Source organism: Kogia breviceps, chromosome 5 (genome assembly GCF_026419965.1).
Source record: "Kogia breviceps isolate mKogBre1 chromosome 5, mKogBre1 haplotype 1, whole genome shotgun sequence".
Classification (NCBI taxonomy): domain Eukaryota; kingdom Metazoa; phylum Chordata; class Mammalia; order Artiodactyla; family Physeteridae; genus Kogia; species Kogia breviceps.
Window position 1 is genome coordinate 54,679,823 of NC_081314.1, and position 18,934 is coordinate 54,698,756.

An 18,934-nucleotide genomic window follows, 5' to 3' on the forward strand; every position below is an offset into this window, starting at 1 on the left:
ACAGAAAGAGGAAGAAGGTGGGAAGATGTATTTATTCTTGTACCTATAGAATTTTGAACCATGTATTTTATGTATTCTTAAAAACTATTAAAAATTTAAAGATTAAAAAAATGTACCTAAATCTGGAACTAAAATCTAGAAATTAACATTCCCAGCTGTAAGGCTAGGGTGCTGTATAGTAAGAACCTAAAATATTAAAAAAATATAAATACAAGTTAGATTTTCTTTTAACAGTAATATACAAATTAATTTCTAGTATGAAAATGTTTCTAGGAATGTATATATACAAGAATAGTGTAAGCTGTTAAATTAACTTTATTTTTATTTAATATAACTGATGAAGTTAACAGACAAATATATTTTAATGTAACAAAAATTATAATTGCTAAGTTTACCATCTACATTTTAAAGGATTTCACAATTATTTTAATATAGACAAAGGCTTAATATTTTAATTTTACCCATTTTTGAAATGTAAAATACACGATTATAATAATACCCATACTACATATCTTATTACAATTTTAAAGTTTTAGCTAAAACATATGAGTCTCTGCAGGTAAAAGCATGAGTTCTCTTATACCTATGACAAATGAAATGTATTACTAATAAAGCGCCACTGGATTAGACAATGCCATTTCAACTATTTTCTTTTTGGAGAGGAGGACAAAAACAGTATAGAGCTAGTAATTTGCATTATACTTTGTAACAAGCACAAGAGTGCTTATTTATAGTAGATATTAACCACAATAAAGAATTCCTTTCAAGAATGATCACAACTGTGACTTATGACAAGCTGTATAGTCATCATTGAATAAAGTTTATATCCAGAGTTTTAAAAATGTGCAATCTTGAACTAAGATAAACTTAAGTCTACCAATATCAAGACACAGTTTTAGGGACTTTATATAAATAAAGGAATCTCTCTTTCAATTGTAAAATAGGTTTCAACCTGTTCTAAGGAGACAGGAATAGTGGTGGATGGTAAAGTTTGGCAAGTATGTTTTTAGAAGGTGAAAGCCTGATATGCATTGCTATAAGATGCATCTTTCATGTAAGGAAAACATGCTAATTAGATGTATACAGCACTTTTCAGGCACTTGACCTCACTTGGTAGTTACCTTTATGTTCAGATGGTTATTTAATGAAAAAACATTATATAGAACTTCAAGTCATGTTCCCACAGAACATCTGTGTTCCGTAAGCTAAATACAAATGTTCCCTGCTAAAATCAAATAATGCCATACACCCAATTCAGAGAAAAAAATTTAATAAAGTTAATAGATTGAATTTTCTCAATTTTAAGATTTTCCACAATAAATTTTTCTTAAGCTTTTGTTGCCTATTATTTGTCTGAATGGTAGGGGAAAAAAAGGCTTGAAAACTATGAAATATTTTGCTTAGGTGATATCAGAAAATTTTAAACTGTTGACCAGTTCAATATAATATACCGTTTATGGAAATATGCTTATAGTTCGCACATTTTCTGCTTAAGAGCCATATTTTCTCATAATAAGTTTGTTCCTAGTTCATATTACAGAATTCAATATGTAAACATTTTAATGTACCCCAAAAAATACTATGAATTTTTGTTCTGTTGTCCCTAAATACGTTTGAGAATCACATCAAAGTTTGGCTCTAAAACTATCTTTGGGTTCCAGGCCAAAGGAATGCTTTCAGATATATCATTAAGGATAAGGGTCTAAGATAAGACTACCAAATTCTTTTCTAAAATGAAAAAAAATATGGCAAGATTCCAGTATAGATGCTACTAATGTTCCCATTTTTTTCTTGAATATTTAGTATATGGTTTAAGTATGTTGATATTACGGATTTTTGTTTGTATGTATCACTCTATTACAATTTGGGAAAAATTTGCAATATACTTTCAGGCAGTTAGCTTTGAAATAATGAAACTTCAGCACTTAGCACAAACAGCCCTGAGAACAATGCATTCAATTTACAGTTCAACTAGAAATAATCTAATTGAGAAACTTTAAAGTACAAAAACAAATTCTGGAAAAGCTGTAAATTAAGAACAAAAAAGTTACCAACATTTGAGGCACTACCAGACTACAGTACTTTTAAGAGTTGGAATGACTTTGTAAAAAGAACAAACGTACAAAGCTATGTGTGCACATGCACACTCATTGTGCTATAATGAAAAGTTGTGTCCCCAAATTTTATAGCCTAAATATTTTATTGCAGCATCTCCTATTAAAGATTTCATGCTCTGGCTGCAGGAGAGTTCTGATAATTGTTATAAAGCATTGGTACAGAATTTTGTACCATAAATGGAAACCTATTCAAGACCTTGGTTAGCAACAATTTCAAGTGACTGACAGCCCTTGGAGGGGAGCATGAAAGAAACATCATAATTATGTTTATGATGCAAATGCTAAGTCAAAGTAGCAATAATTTGATCTATTTCAGAGGGTATACAACTTTGTAGCAAATAAGGTACAACAAAGTCTTCACAGTAGAAATAAAATATGTTGTTCTAGAAAGAAACAAATATTCCACTTGCTACTATAATATTGTATATAAATTGGTGAAATACCTACAGACAAAAAGGTATCACTGTATAATCTATCAATGTGACAGTCTACATTCTGTACATGGTAACTTTGACATTTAACATTTGCTATAAAAAAGTAAAACAAATACTAGAAATCAACTTTTAACATTTCTGATGTCAAAAAAGAATGAAGTCACTTCTGTTCTGTTCAAAAATATGTTTCCTGCTTCCTTTTAATACAATTTATAAAGCTTTTCTAAATGAAATATATTGTTCTGGAGAAACATGTACTGACTAATGTGAAAATAAACAGTCCCATATCTTTAAAATCTATACTTATAATTAATTTATGTGACAGAAGAGTATTTACACTTCATTATAGTACTTAAAATGAAATATTTAAGCATAAATAGCTTTTGCCATTCAAGATATGAAGGTACAGATGCATTATTAAAATGTATATACACTTACCTCACAATTGAAAATATATTTATGTGATGTTTGACAAATTATGAAGAACAAGGGCATGCCAATCCAGAATTAATACGAAACCAGAACACTAGTGTGGTTAACTGGGGTCATATGAATGACCAGCAAGTAACACAGATTGATAACTTTTTGGAGTTCCTGTGGGTAACAATGTCAACCAGTCACAAGTAAGATACATATTACAGAGTACTAAAAAACTAGAGCAGTATGTAGTAGATACTTAAATGGAATACTGGAAAGAATTTAGTCTAGTTACTAACTGTGCTTTGGATGGGCAAAAACTAAAATGTTTACTAAAAATGATTAACTACAACCTCAATATTTCTTGTGCTTTAGAATTCCTCTTGCATTTCCTTAAAGTATCTTGCTTCTTCTGCAAATGGGTTTGCTGAGGCCAATAAAATATTTAAAAGTGTGTGCAAATTAAGTAACTAAAACTTTGGGATCTTCTGCTCCTAATGCTATTTCCAGTCACTGAGTAGACCAGTTACAGCATCATACATATTTTCCTCTAGATGATAGGTACAAAGGCCTTTTAGAAGTCAAAGTATGATGGGAGAGGTCTCATAATGAGTCTTAGAGAATGAAGTTATTACTGAAATGGTGATTTTGTTCTAAGTTTCACTGCAATATAATGACTGGTATTGAGTCAAAGGTCCTCACAAACCCTGTGACAATGCCTAGAATTCTGGAAATATAGAGATATATGATCCAAAAGACTAAACAGAAATGTAGCAGAATCACCTAAAATACTTTTTAAAATAATTGTTTATAGAATTCTTTCCTAGATATATTTCACACCAGTAACTGAATTAAGTCACATGACAATCAGATAAAATACATATACTTCTTAAGTTAAATAATAATCATATAAAGTGACTTTTCTTCTGATTCACTTTCATGTTAGAAAAAACATACATAAATTTAACAAATGTTCCAAATCAATTTAAAGTAAGAATTTCCAGTTTTGTCTAACAAATATTTTGATGTCAAAAAAGTCTACTTGGGCTTCCCTGGTGGCACAGTGGTTGAGAGTCCGCCTGCTGATGCAGGGGACACGGGTTCGTGCCCTGGTCCGGGAAGATCCCACGTGCCGCGGAGCGGCTGGGCCCGTGAACCATGGCCACTGAGCCTGCATGTCCGGAGCCTGTGCTCCGCAATGGGAGAGGCCACAACAGTGAGAGGCCCGCGTACCGCAAAAAAAAAAAAAAAAAAAGTCTACTTAAAAATGGCTGGAAAGGAGTGACTACTACAAATACCAACATTTATTCAACATAATTGATAAAAAGTACTGCATAGTATCCTGTAAAGCATGTCACTCCTTTAAATAGAGAGAAAAAACAAGAGTTAAAGGCAAAACACAAATGGAAACGTCCTATTTTTATGTTGAATACAAAGGCCACAAATAAAAACCTATAGCTTTAACCAACATCCTTTGCCACTGTCCTTTGTGTCTTCCTTACAATATGACTTGCTAACAGTCACAAAACAGTTTAATGCCTCTGTCAACCACAAGAAAGTACTAAAATCACCATAATATAGGTTATATTAAGTGTACCAGCAATTTGGCAAAGAACAGAATGACTGAGGTAATACAGGTGGGCTGCACATGGTTACTAAGATAACTGGCACTTTTTCATAACATGATTTTTGTTTAAGGATCTGTACTTGCCACACCCATGCTGAAACTCTGACAATTCCAATCCATAATCTACTTGTTCTATGGTATTAAGTTTGAAATTAATGCAGAGCCATTCAACTTAATTGTGGTGCTTCAATACCACTAGATGCTACATTGTTTGATTTAAAACCCTGGTTTATTTATCATTTAACTAAAATGTAGGAACGATTTACTCAGACAAATCACATCTGCTGAAGCTATCTTGTCTGTTTCTTAGACTTACATAGTGAAAACCACAGGAAAGTTATAGGAAAGACACCTACCAAATTTTAAAAAAAGAATTATACATCTTGATCATTTTTTAAAATTACGAATTGCCTGCAAAACTAACTCAGCACAATTTCAAAACAATTAAAAAAGAAATGAGGTTGCTTATGAACGCCATAGCTTTGGTGACAACTTAGAACCAAACTTTAGATCTGCAGTTGATCCAGACCTAAACATTTTGCTCATGCCTGATGTTCCCATTTATTTGCAGGGCTTTATGGCTACAGCACATTCTTCACTCATTGCACACATGACAGACACCTAGAAGGAAAAAAATGCAGGCAAAAATGTATTCAAAAGGCAATACATATATAAGATATAGTTAATTCATCATACATTGGATATTTGTGGATATTTTATACATATTGATATTGTAAAGAGATATTCCAAGACCAAATAATCTATTTTTTTTTTACAGTTTTCTAAAGCTAAATTTCTCAAACTGTGGTTTTTAAGAAAACTTCCAGAGAACAGGAGAATAAGAACTATAAAAGTTTCAATACTTATTAGATGTTATACTTCTGAGAGTTATAACAAGATAAAGTAAGTCACCGTCACTCTTTAGTATTCCCATAACATCCTTTCTCATCCTTAAGAATAGTTCAGGCTGATCTTCAAAACAAATTCGGGGTTGACAGTGTCTATGTAGTAAAAAATGAACTCTGATACTTTTTTTGGTAATGGCCATGGTAAAAGGTATCATGGGAAAACTGCCTAGTTCTAGAGATCATTTTCAACATTTCAGCAGTATTTAAAAGCTATATTTCACATATAGTATTTTATGCTAACTAGTTTAGGTCAAAGTTTTTATAAAATGATTTTAAAAATCTCTCCATAGGTCTTTACCTGTACATCTTCACCTGCATTATATTTTCCTTCTATTTCTTTGCCTAGTTCACCTTCTGGCAGCTTAAGATCCTCCCGAACTTCACCAGTTTCTGTCAGCAGGGAAAGGTAACCATCCTGAATGCATATCAGCTATTGAAAGAAATTATACCATTTGTACTGATTAGATTACACCCACTCCTTTGTAATTTTTATATAAATTGCCAATTATATTAATTTGTATAAGTACACAGTAATACATTAATAAATTATTGGTGCTTAAGAATGCTACACATACAAAAGCATAAAATAGGTATAGACAAAAAATATAAGTTCGTTCCTTCCTGCACTCTCCCCTCCCTCAAATCTCTAGGTTATTAAACAGTTTAGGCTTTTTTATAGAGTATCCTGAAGTTATGTATACAATATATAGTTGCTTTAAAAAATAAATGAGGTCTTCCCTGGTGGCGCAGTGGTTGAGAGTCCGCCTGCCGATGCAGGGGACACGGGTTTGTGCCCCGGTCCAGGAAGATCCCACATGTCGCGAAGGCAGCTGGGCCCGTGAACCATGGCCGCTGAACCTGCACGTCCAGAGCCTGTGCTCCGCAATGGGAGAGGCCGCTACAGTGAGAGGCCCACGTACCAAATAAATAAATAAATAAATAAATGAGATATTATAAGTATTTTTCAGCAAGCTGTTTTCACTTAATATGTCTTAGAAATCTTTCCGTTTTGGAAAATATGGACCTACCTTAGTCTCTCTAATCACCTCACAACTGCAAAGTTATACTGTAACTGATTTAACCATTTTTGTATTAATGGGCATAAAAGTTATTTTCAGTTTTTCACGATTACAATGTGTTTTATAATTTGATTATGAACAAACTGAAGTGGAAAATTTTTCGTCTCCAGCTCACTGCTAACAACACTAGATTTTTTTTTTTTTTTTTCTTTCTTTTTTTTTTTTTTTGGTGGTACGTGGGCCTCTCACTGCTGTGGCCCCTCCCTTTGCGGAGCACAGGCTCCAGACGCCCAGGCCCAGCAGCCATGGCTCACGGGCACAGCCGCTCCACGGCATGTGGGATCCTCCCGGACCGGGGCACGAACCCGTGTCCCCTGCATCGGCAGGCGGATTCTCAACCACTGCGCCACCAGGGAAGCCCCAACACTAGATTTTTTTAAAAAGAAAAACATTAGCTTGTTGATGACATTAATGAAACAAAACCAGTCATCAACCTAACCTGGAAAAAAGCACAGTATTGATATCATTGAATTTCTTTCATTACAGGTATGAGGAAACAGCCAGGCCACATTAATTTATTCTAAAAGCATGTACACCATCAGTGTGCCTAGAATTTTAAAAGTTTTTTTTTAATTGGGGTATTATTGCTTTACAATGTTGTGTTAGTTTCTACTGTACAACGAAGTGGAGTTCCCTCTGCTATACAGCAGGTTCTCATTAGCTACCTATTTTATACATATTAGTTAGTGTATATATGTCAATCCCAATCTCCCAATTCATCCCACCTGCCCTTTCCCCACTTGGTGTCCATACATTTGTTCTCTACATCTGTGTCTCTATTTCTGATTTGCAAACAGGTTCATCTGTACCATTTTTCTAGATTCCATGTATATGTGTTAATATACGATATTTGGTTTTCTCTTTCTGACTTATTTCACTCTGTATGACAGTCTCTAGGTCCATCCACATCTCTACAAATGACCCAATTTCGTTCCTTTCTGTGGCTGAGTAATATTCCATCGTATATATGTACCACATCTTCTTTATCCATTCGTCTGTCGATGGGCATTTAGGTTGCTTCCATGACCTGGCTATTGTAAACAGGGCTGCAATGAACATTGGGGTACATGTGCCTTTTGAATTATATTTTTCTCTGGGTATATGCCCAGTAGTGGGATTCCTGGGTCATATGGTAATTCTATTTTTAGTTTCTTAAGGAACCTCCATACTGTTCTCCGTAGTGGCTATATCAATTTACATTCCCACCAACAGTGCAAGAGGCTTCCCTTTTCTCCACACCCTCTCTGGCATTTATTGTTTATAGATTTTGTGGTGATGGCCATTCTGACCGGTATGAGGTGATACCTCACTGTAGTTTTGACTTGCTTTTCTGTAATAATTAGTGATGTTGAGCATCTTTTCATGTGCCTCTTGGCCATCTGTATGTCTTCTTTGGAGAAATGTTTATTTAGGTCTTCTGCCCATTTTTTGATTGCACTGTTTGTTTTTGTGATATTGAGCTGCATGAACTGTTTGTATATTTTGGAGATCAATCCTTTGTCTGTTGATTCGTTTGCAATTATTTTCTCCCATTCTGGGAGTTGTCTTTTTGTCTTGTTTATGGTTTCCTTTGCTGTGCAGAAGGTTTTAAGTTTCATTAGGTCCCATTTGTCCAACAGGTTTTATAAAAGGCAATCACCCAGTATACCAGCATACCAGATGCTACCACTGACATACACAAAAAGAGTTAAAGACATGGTCCCTGGTCCCCTTTAGCCACTATGACAATACACAGGCATACCACAGAGGTAGAGTTTCAAAGCTCTCCTCTATGGCATTACCAACTTTGGCAATGGCTTTCCACAGAAACCCCACCTAACACCGGAGATTTGTTTTTACACATGTCTACAATCTCAAAAACAAAAAACCATCCTACTGAGCCACCACAAACACTTTTAATTAATCTTTTGGTCTCTCAAACATTTGTGAGGTAGTTGGCAGAAAAGCGGGAAGCAAGGAGGTTGAGACAGAAGTGTAATTTTTAAACAATTAACCACAGGCTCATCTTTTTAAATTTCAACTCTTTTAACAATTCCCTGAAGTAGAACTTGTCAATTTCAAGAGTTAAAGGTTCTCACTCCACTAGAGACTGAACCACATAAACCAAATAATAATACTGATATTTTGGTATTTATATGGTATTTTATTTTTTAAAGGGAATTAATAAAATAAGCCATGGGATAAAATATAAAGCATTTCAAATACAAAAAGATACAGACATATTATAAAACATCTACTAAAATATATATTTATAAATATTAAACATTAAAATAAATTGCTATAAGAAATAAAATTTAAAATTTCAAAAATAAGCTAAGCTACAGAAAAGTAAAATTAAATAATAAAAATGAATTATTTGATCTTAATTATTTATTTAAAAATTTTCATATATTGAGAAAAGTTGCAAAAATAATGCAATGAAATCCTTCCCCTTTTACCTAGATTTACTCTTTGTTAACATTTAACCACATGTGCTTTTTTCCCTCTCTTTATATATGGAATATATAAAATGCATACCATACACATTCTTATTCTTTTCTTATTTTTGCTGAACCATTTGAGAGTAAGTTTCAAACATCTTGACTCTTCAGCAATAATACTTCACTATGTTTTTCCCAAGAACAAGGACATATTCTTACATAACCACAGTTTATTTTTTAAAATCAGGAAATTCAATATTGCTAACATATTATTCAATATATAGTCCATATTCAAATTTGCCAATTGTCCCAATATTGTCTTCGATAACAATTTTTCCCTTCCAACTCCAGGATCATGCCTTGTATTTATCTGGCTGTCATGTCAGTTTAGTCTCTTAATTTGGAACAGTTCCTGACCCTTTGTGTTGCATGACACTGACATTTTTGACGAGCACAGGTTCACTGTATTGTAGAATGCTGCTCAGTTTGAGTTTGTTTCCTAATGATTCAGCTAGTGCATTTTTGTAAGGATTACTACGTATATGATGTGTCCTCAGAGTATCACATCAAGAGGCAAATTATGTCACTATGTCCTATCACTGGTGATATTAACTTTGATCACCTGGCTAAAGTAGTATCTGCAAGATTTTTCCTCTCTCAAGGTACCACTTCCCCTTTTGTAATTTTCAATCTTGAAAAAAAAAAGCTAACGGTGTCATTTTTGTGTTTCAAGCATATTTCTGTGCAACTTTTTCAATCCTCCCTCAAAGCCCTCTCTGACACTGTAGAGTTGGAAGGAGAGGATGGTAAGAAAACAGTTATAAGTCAATTCTAAATATTTCCTTCTGATCCTTCACCTATAAACAATCTACTTATTTGATAACTTTGAGATGTTTATGAACAATTTTTTTTTTTGGTAGAGAGAGCAATCATTTTGCTAATAGCAAGCAAGGAGACAGGAGAGGGCAGAGTCAGAAAACTTGTAATAGAGGAGTCAGGCATGCAGTGGTGTAGCAAGCTGCTGAATGACATTTGAAATTATACCATACACCCAAAATACTAGTACCAGAATGTGGTATCTGTCATTTCCTACTAAAAGAATCCAATGTATGGTGCTATTTCTCTCCATAGGGCTCCTGGGAAAATGGATAATTCCAGGTCCACAGCAGGAAGTATACAAGATCAGAAAGCATGGTGCTATTAAAGACCACTAGGTCCATATCAAAGGGATTCAGGAGCTAACCAGAATAAGGTCTTGAATAAAGAAAGAACAATTTGAGAATCAATAATGGTAATAAACTACAATGGATTGAAACATAAATGTGTTTAAATGCTTGAGTTCATAGTGAAAAAAAAAATTTCACTGGTCATCTTCAGTAGATGCCAGGAAACTAACTAATTTTGAAAACTGGTACTTAAAGGGAAAGAATCAAGTATTTATATTGGCTTTCCTATTATACACTGTACCACAGGGTAAACAAAAAAGTTGAAGGAAACTTTCTCTTATAGAAGTGTTCTGGCTTTTAAAGAAAAGTAACAGATTATTACTTTGTCTCCTTTAATAAATTAATGGATTGAGGCAATTATTACATATCTAATAACATCACAAAAAAAGAAACCATCAGGGGCTTCCCTCATGGCGCAGTGGTTAAGAATGTGCCTGCCAGTGCAGGGGACACGGGTTCGAGCCCTGGTCCAGGAAGGTCCCACATGCCGCAGAGCAACTAAGCCCTTGCGCCACAACTACTGAGCCTGTGCTCTAGACCCCACAAGCCACAACTACTGAGCCCACGTGCCACAACTACTGATGCCCATGCACCTAGAGCCTGTGCTCTGCAACAAGAGAAGCCACCACAATGAGAATCCTGTGTACGGCAACACAGAGTAGCCTCCACTCACCACACTAGAGAAAGCCCACACACAGCAATGAAGACTCAATGCAGCCAAAAATAAATTTTAAAAAATTAAAAAATAATAATTAAAAAAAGAAACCATCAGACTCATTTACTTGATGGTTGCACAAAATATCACCTATGGAGTAATTTTTGTTAAAGAAAAGAAAAAGAAAATAAAAATCTAAACTGGATCTGATCAAATCTGTACATCTAATTATCAATTTTCAGGAAACATGTGGTACAAAGGAAATGCAATTAGCAAAATACAGACTGCGCACTAAAGTCTACAGAACAACTTATCTAGTTTCTTCATCAAAAATGGAGGGGAAGAGAGAGAGAAAGAGAGGGAGAACGAAGGAAGGGAGGGAAGAGAGACTCAAATGCATGTCTGAGAGAGGAGAACCTATAAAGTAGATTTAAGAGATACCTCAACCAATTTCAATGCATGGACTTTATTTAGGTCCTGATTTAGAAAAACTGTAAAACAAAAACAGTAACTATCACATCTGAAAAAGCAAAACGCAAACAAAAAAACAAAGACAATTAGGAAAATGTAGATATTGATTGGATATTTGAAGATATTAAGGAATTACTAATTTTGGGGGTGCCACAGTATGCTTTTTGTTTTTTACAGCCCATACCTTCTAAAAATGTGTAGCAAAATATTTGCAGATGAAATGATAAACGATATAATATCTGGGATTAGCTTCAAAATAACCAAGAGGTAGAGGGTACAGGAAATAAAAATAGACGGTGGGGTACAGATGAAACAAGATTGGTTATGTACTGATAATTGTGGAAGATGGATGATGGGTACGTGAGGTTCATCATATTTTGAAAATGTCCACGATAAAAAATAAAAATTAAAAATGCTATGGCATATCAGAATTCTAGAAAGAGTACTGTAACCACTAAATAGCTGGGGGTACAGGGAGCTGAGGAAGCAAAGCATGAACTGAAAGGAAGGATATGGGAAGAGTAAGTGATTGCAGATTCTATCCATGATGTGGTCTGGTAAGAAAGAACATGAAAAAGAAGAATTATGGGGGAACTTTTTTGCTTGTATTTGTATTATTGGTATACAACAGAAGAAAGCTGGAGAAGGAAGAGCATCATTACAGGTGGCTTAGCCCTAATTTCTGAATTTAATTTTATTTCTCAATCTATTTCAAAACAGTCAGACTTTTAGGTAAGACTCCTCCTTTCTCCTTCTTCCTTTTCCTCTTCCCTCAGCACTCTCAAACTACTTCTTTAGAGCTGCTGGTCCCTGGGGGGAACTGAATGTTTGATCATTGTTATCAGACAACACAAGGAAATAACACTATCATCAACTAGAGTGCTACCTGACACACCAAGCCATAAAGTTGGGTATGCACAGCAGCACTCCATCATCAAGTGGAAGCTGCATATGTGAGATCAACTTGAGCAGCTCCTGAAGGCACCAACAAGTTGTATGAGACTTGGAAGCACCTTCTTCTGCAACATCCACAATTTATCCCTCAACTTGTACCAATGACTTTATGGGGAGCTCCCTATTACCACCTGACTGAAAAACAAAATTCAGAATGGTTTCCAGATGGTTATGCATGGTCTGATGAAACTATTCAGAGGTGGCCCTGAATGACAGTGGGGATGAGATCTTCAAGTACTGGACTTGAAAGAAGAGAGAACCAAAGGTTTGGATTTACACTGATTATGGGCAAGGGCTAAGAGTATGGATGGAAGGTCAACAAAACTGAAAGAAAAAGATGGGAAAATTGCTGACAATAAGGTCTGAGAAAGCGGTACGTGGAGGGACCTCTCCAAATAGTTAGAGAATGTGTCCATATAAATGCTTACCAAGGGGACATGCTACCGAGGAGGTAGACAATTAGGTGACAAGATGATTCAACCTGTGAATGTCATGTACTTCTTTTTGTAGTCTTCCCAGTCCTTGTTCAATTGGCTCACGAACAATTGGCCATGGTGGCATGGGCTCAATGACACCGGTTTTCTCTCACCAAGGCTGATCTGACTACAGCCACTGCTGGTACCTCATAGCAGAGACCAATACAGAGTCCCTGATATGGCACCATTTCCCTGGGGGAAGAGCCAGCTACCTGGTAACACTGTACTCCCTCCATCATGGAAGAGGCAGCAGTTTGTGCTCACTGTAATAGATCCTTACTCCACATATAAACTTGCCTTTACTGCCTGCAGTGCTTCTGCTAAAATCTCATCTGTGGATTTGTAAACTGTCACATTACTGTCAGTACCTCACATAGTATCATTTCTGGCTAAAAAATTCATTTGACAGACAAAACAAAAAGACAACAGGACAATGCTCAGAGAATTCACTGGTCCATGTCCTCCATCATTCTAAGACAGTTTGCCTGTGTACATTTGCCTACTGAATACTCATCTTTGCCTCCTACTGAATGACACTCTCTGGGCCTGGGTGCTGTTTTACAGGTTAAATAAATTCCAATATATAGTACTATTTCTCCCATAGGTAGAATACACAGGTCTAGGAACCAAAGGTGGGAGACTCTTCTCACTATTACCCTTAATGATTCTGTAGCAAAATATCTGTTTCTTGTCCCTGCAGTACTGGGATCTGCTGGTTTAGAGGTTTTCTACTCCAAAGAAAGACTGCTTTTACCAGGGGACACAAAGATTCCACAGAACAGGTATAAATTATAAAAAGACTTTAGGCACAAGGAATTCAAAGAGTCATTATTTTCTTTGTTGTTCTATTTTAGTTGCAACAACAAAATTCAACTCCATATCCAAAAGACATACCACTCATTTGGAGAATACACTAGGATTTAATAGTCACAGTTTTGGGAATTCATCAATAATCCAAAGATGCACAATATACACTTTATTAACATGTCCTGTAGTGATTAGTTTTCCTTCTGAAAAGTGGTCTTTAAATGACAGGTAAAACTTTAGTAAATGCAGAAAAGGCATTTAACTTGTGGTGTAATGCACAGGAACACAGAACTTCCTAAAGAAATATGACTCAAGTGCGTACCAGAGTTTGAACAAGTGTTTCTATATTTAAGAGTCTGGGGATTCCCAAAGGTGCCTGGGTGTATTTGTATTTTACACCATCAGTGAGCCCCAGATAACCATAACTACTTTTGGGAGAAGTGATGGAAATTAGCAATTCCAATCCAAGCTACATCTTGGAATGGAATTCAGGAGACAATTTTCCTTTCATTCTGAACTTATGTTAAAATATGTAAAATTAAAATTGTAAATATTGATACATTTCTTTTCCTAAACAAAGACTTACTTTTTAATTTTATAATGAACAGATATATATATTTCACTTTAGCTGACTGTCAAACTGGCACTTGAAATACTGAATTCAGCAAATACAAAGGACTACATGTAGCTAAATAATAAGTAGAAATTTAATCAAGGCACTTGGAAAGGTGAATGAAGACCACCATAGGACAATAAATATAACTGGAAAGGCTCATGGAACTAATTTTTTTAAATGAACAGAAATAAGTATTCTATGGTGACTTGATAATGAAGGGATGTGATCACTGAGTGCTCACTCTGCAAGGCACTATTCTAAGAATTAACTAATTAATCCTCACAGTGATTCCATGAGGAGTTTATTATTCTTATCCTTATTTTATAAAGAAAGGCAGGTGAGAGATTAAATAACTTGCCAACCAAGGTCATGCAGTTAGTAAGTGCCTAAGCAAGGATCTGGACCCAGACTGTTAGGCTTGAGTCATTCTCTTATCCGCTCTGGAACACAGACTACATACCAAAGGCTGGGACTACGAGGCAAGTGAGGCACTTGTCTTGGGTGCAAAATTTAAGGTGGCGCGTGCGCGCGTGCGCGCACACACACACACACACACACACCCCCTCAGTGATCAGGTTAATGTAATATTTTTAAAAATTAGAATTAATGCATAAATTCTATAATGAACAAAGTATCAGACAGGATCAGCCCCTGTGTGGCTTGGCATTGTTTCTGGTACTGTCTTTATTTAAAATTTTGTGCCTGAGGCAAGGGTCTCATTCATCTCTTACCCTATATCCTAGTCCAGGTCCTGCTTTATCTCAAAATAAAACCCAAACCAAAATTTTCCTTTATGTTAAATCTTGAGCTCCAATCAATGACTGGCTAATTTGATCACTGTAGTAGTCATGTGAACTACTGATACCATCTTTCTGAAACACTCAAGGGCAAAAACATTGTATATTGAATGAATATTAATGAATATTAAATATTCAAAGCATTCACATGTTAAGGATGAAAACAGAAATCTATTTTTGGCAAAAGAAAATTCTATGCTTAGCTTTAGTTGGCTGTACTATCTTTACCTCATTGAGTAATCATGTATGCATTTAACAAATGTTTATTGAGCATCCACTATATGCCATGTCTAAATTAGGTGCTCCAAGAATAATGGAATGATTAAGTGAAGTTTTTATACAGGAAAAGGGGAAGCAGAAAAAAACCTACTTTTTGGTACATATCTACTTATGAGGGAATTATGGAATATATTTTCTCATTAATCTTCATATTATCCCTCCTTTGTAGATGAGAAGACTGAGGCTCAGAGAGGTTGCGTAATTTGTCCAACATCACCCAGCTTGAAAGTGGCAGAACTAGATCAAAACTCAGACCTCCCTGACTTAAAAAAAATCTTGCTATTATTATACTAAGACAATTCAAATTTCTATGAAGACTCCAAAGCAACCTAGAAAACATTTGTAAGTGGGAAAATGAAAATATAAAACTGCTTACTAGATTAAAACTGTGCAAAAATATGTTTACATATGGACAAAAAGTAAAAGGAAATCATTGGATAATTGCAGTTAATGGTGACATTCTTTAAAAATTATACAGCACAATATGAGGTATAGAAAGGAACAGGTTTAAATTGGGTAAAACAAATTCGAGTGTCACACTTGTATTTTTCACTATGTAAAATGAAAAGAGTTCTATATATAGTATGCTTGATAAAGAAATTGCAGACTTTCAAGAAAGACTTTAGTTATGATTAATCTGAGCTCCCACTTTCTATGAGGTCAGTGGTTTGGTTACCATCAATACTCCAAACAAGAAAACGCTATCATTAAACATGACTTATCCAAATGCATAATTGGAACTAAAACTTGCAGTTTATACCTATAATTTAACAAAAGGTCACAGCATGGTCACTGAATACAAATAAAACAATTACGAAGTTTTTGTATTTTCTTCACCATATTCAGTGACCATACACTTTATCCTTTGTATTTATGGCTTTCAACTTATTTCCCTATTTAAGAACACCAAATTCTGACACACATTCACTAATACACACAAACTTGGTTGGTGGAACATGAATTCCAATAATTTCTTGAGAGTCTTAGGTCTGGTAAGGGAAAAGAAATACCTGGAAAGTATTTACAACAAAGAGAAATAATTTACAACAAAGAAAAAATAGTAATTTTACTAAACATTGGACTCACAATATGGAGTCACTTGGTTTGAGAAATAATAAGTGTTCAAATTTTTTAAAATGCAAGAATGTTAAAAAGTGGCAAACTAGCAATCATCCTAGATAAGGTACAAGTGTTAAATAGCACCATCTATTTCTCCAATTTCTAAAATAAGTGGTACTTAACAATTGGTTAGAAAAACCTACAAAACTACTTGTGGGTTTTATTAAATTACAATGGACAGTAGAAAGTATTTGCACCTTTAGGAAACAAGCAGCATTCTAAAGGAAATTAGTACTTACTTGATAATCATTTCTCTTAATATTTGGAACATCCATGTTGTGAGTAGAAGGGCAAATATCTTCATATTTTTTGCCCGTGAAAATATCAATTCCAACAAGGTGAACCTAACAGAGACGGGAGAACAGGAAACTGTTTAATCTTTGCCAAGATATCACTCATTACATACACAGACGCATAATACTAAAGCTGATTATGACAGATTCTCCTTCCAAGGTCATCTAATTTTACTTTCTTAAAAAAAAATGTAGTGGTCATACAACTGAGAAGCAGTGAACAACTAAACAGTATCATGACATATCAAGACCCAATATCATATAGTCTAGTAATTCAATCATAAGAATGATTAAGAAAAATGAATTTAGGTTCGTTAGAATGATGTTAGAACAGGTTTTCTCATTTGTAAACTGAATATAGACTGTCTAAGTCACTAGGATTCAGGAAAGTTTCAGTTCCCAGTTAATGAAACATTATAAGGGCCCAAGAAGGAAATGTTACCTTTCAGTATTCAAATAGCTGATCACCCAGTAATTGTGGGAAGAAAAAAAAAAGTGTCATTATACACTTATAACTACAGAAACCTCATGTTCTGTAATGGAATACGAATGATCAAAATCCCAACACCAAGAAAGACCTGGAAGGGCATTTACCTTCGCATGACCGTGCTTTCCAGTTTTGGAAGTTGACATCTCCACTATTTTGCACGGTCGTCCTTTGAGCACCACGAAGCCGTTTTTGCGCAGGGCCGAACACTGCATAGGGTAAGTGCTGGAAGCCCCAGCATCTCCAGTAGTGAAATCAATTTCGTCCGCCATGGTGGGCTGGGGAGATGGTTGCTTTTCTGAGGGTACTATGCAAAAAGTTTGTTTGCTTTTTAACAACTGGCATGCAGGCAAGGAAACGCCTCATTTCGGAGAGGTTACGAGCCACGCATCATGGATCTATTATTTTTGCATTTATAGAACACCCACCCAGAATAGTGGGGACTTTCTAACTCTGGCCTTACAAACTTTTCCATCCTTCGGTGGGAGGGAAGTCGCAGAAGAGCTCGTTGGAGGGGGGGTATACCCGCCCAGGGCGCTCACCCGCGCTGGGGGCAGCAAACCCGGCCCCCACCGTCCCACTGCAGGAGGAGCCGGTGACTTTCCCGCACCGCACCGCGCCGCGCCTCCCGGCCCTCCGCCGCCGCCCGGATCCTCACTGCGGGGGGCCCAGCCCAGGCCTCATGTCCCCACGAAGGATGGAGATAACAGGACCTGGCCAGTAGCACCTGGCCCTCGGGCAGCGGGAGCGCACTTCTCCCCCCAGCCCGCAGCGCCGTCACTTCGACCTCTCAGACGCCCCCCGTCCTGCCGGCATCCCCGGCCCGGCCCGGCGCCTCACGGGCCTGAGCCTTGGCGGGTCCCGCGCTCGCCTCGGTCCCCCTTCCATCCTTCCTCCTCTCCACGGTCGGGGCTCGGCTCCGGCCGCCTTCCCCGGCCCTGCCTCGCTCCGGTCGCAGCCCCACCACCTTTTCCCAGAGTCTTCACCTTTCAGCAGGGAAAGAGCGCCTTTCGCCTGCGTAACCGCGCCAGTCCCCCACAGCTGCGGCGGCGGCAGCGGTGGCGACCTCGGCAGTTCCAAGACACGGGGCGGGGCCGCCACACTTCCCACACCCCGGCCTCTCCGCCCTTTCCCGCCCCCACATCAGCCCTACTTCCGGGATAGGTCCCGGCGCGTCATAGGCACCGCCCTCTCGCGCTACTATTGGCTACAAGGTTCCTGAGGCCCCTCCCAGTCACGTGAAGAGCGCCCTGGCAACCCCACGTGCTGCGGATTAGTGCACTTCCGGCGTGAAGAGCACTTTCTGGAGTTCGGTTGCTGAGGGTAAACTAGCCGGCAAGGAAACTTGCTCCCTCAAACTTTTAGGTTCGTTACGTTCGGGTCCCAGTCGAAGTTAACAGGAACCAAGCCACGCACTCGGTGGCCCTTGACGTCAGGCGCGTGGCGGTTGTCATGTGATGGCTGCCAGAACTCGTGAGGCATGGGCCTCAACGGTTGTGCCTCGTGACTGTGGAGGGAACTTTGTGTTCCAACTTCTGGCCCAACTTGCAGCCCTACTTGGAGTTGAAAACCATGCTTCTTCCTCGAGGAAGAGCGCGAGTGCAGTATTTTATTACGTGACTCCCACTGTGGGTTTTGCGGGGGACCCTAGCCACCCATGATGAGATGCCAGCAGCCACTGCCGCTGCCGCTCCGCCAGGATCAGCAGCGCTGTCAGGGGTGGGAACTCTTGAGACGTCCAAGACCTAAAAA

The 18,934-nt window shown here is 37.1% G+C and overlaps 1 protein-coding gene across 2 annotated transcripts; it reads right to left on the minus strand.

Annotated features, from left to right (window-relative positions):
* Positions 1–298: 298 nt before the first annotated feature.
* EIF5A2 (eukaryotic translation initiation factor 5A2) lies at positions 299–18,316 on the minus strand. 2 transcript variants are annotated; one of them, XM_059064712.2, is made up of 5 exons: positions 18,169–18,316; positions 17,290–17,489; positions 16,642–16,746; positions 5,802–5,933; positions 299–5,216 (listed from the first exon to the last, which is right to left on the minus strand). In XM_059064712.2, exons 2-5 carry the CDS (start codon positions 17,452–17,454, stop codon positions 5,157–5,159), a joined length of 462 nt encoding a protein of 153 aa, XP_058920695.1. In that variant the 5' UTR covers positions 17,455–17,489; positions 18,169–18,316; the 3' UTR covers positions 299–5,156. The 2 variants fall into 2 exon arrangements, with proteins under 2 accessions (XP_058920695.1, XP_066890108.1); XM_067034007.1 differs by having other exon boundaries at positions 3,766–5,216; positions 17,290–17,460; positions 18,169–18,251.
* Positions 18,317–18,934: the final 618 nt, after the last annotated feature.

Bases quoted from the DNA above. Each gene is read 5' to 3' on its own strand.
- EIF5A2 (XM_059064712.2), bottom strand. From the start codon at position 17,454: ATGGCGGACGAAATTGATTTCACTACTGGAGATGCTGGGGCTTCCAGC. The intron at 5,934-16,641 runs GTAAGTACTAAT...TTCTTTCAATAG, and splicing joins TTAAGAGAAATGATTATCAA to CTGATATGCATTCAGGATGG. The intron at 5,217-5,801 runs GTAAAGACCTAT...TTTTCCTTCTAG, and splicing joins ATGCAGGTGAAGATGTACAG to GTGTCTGTCATGTGTGCAAT.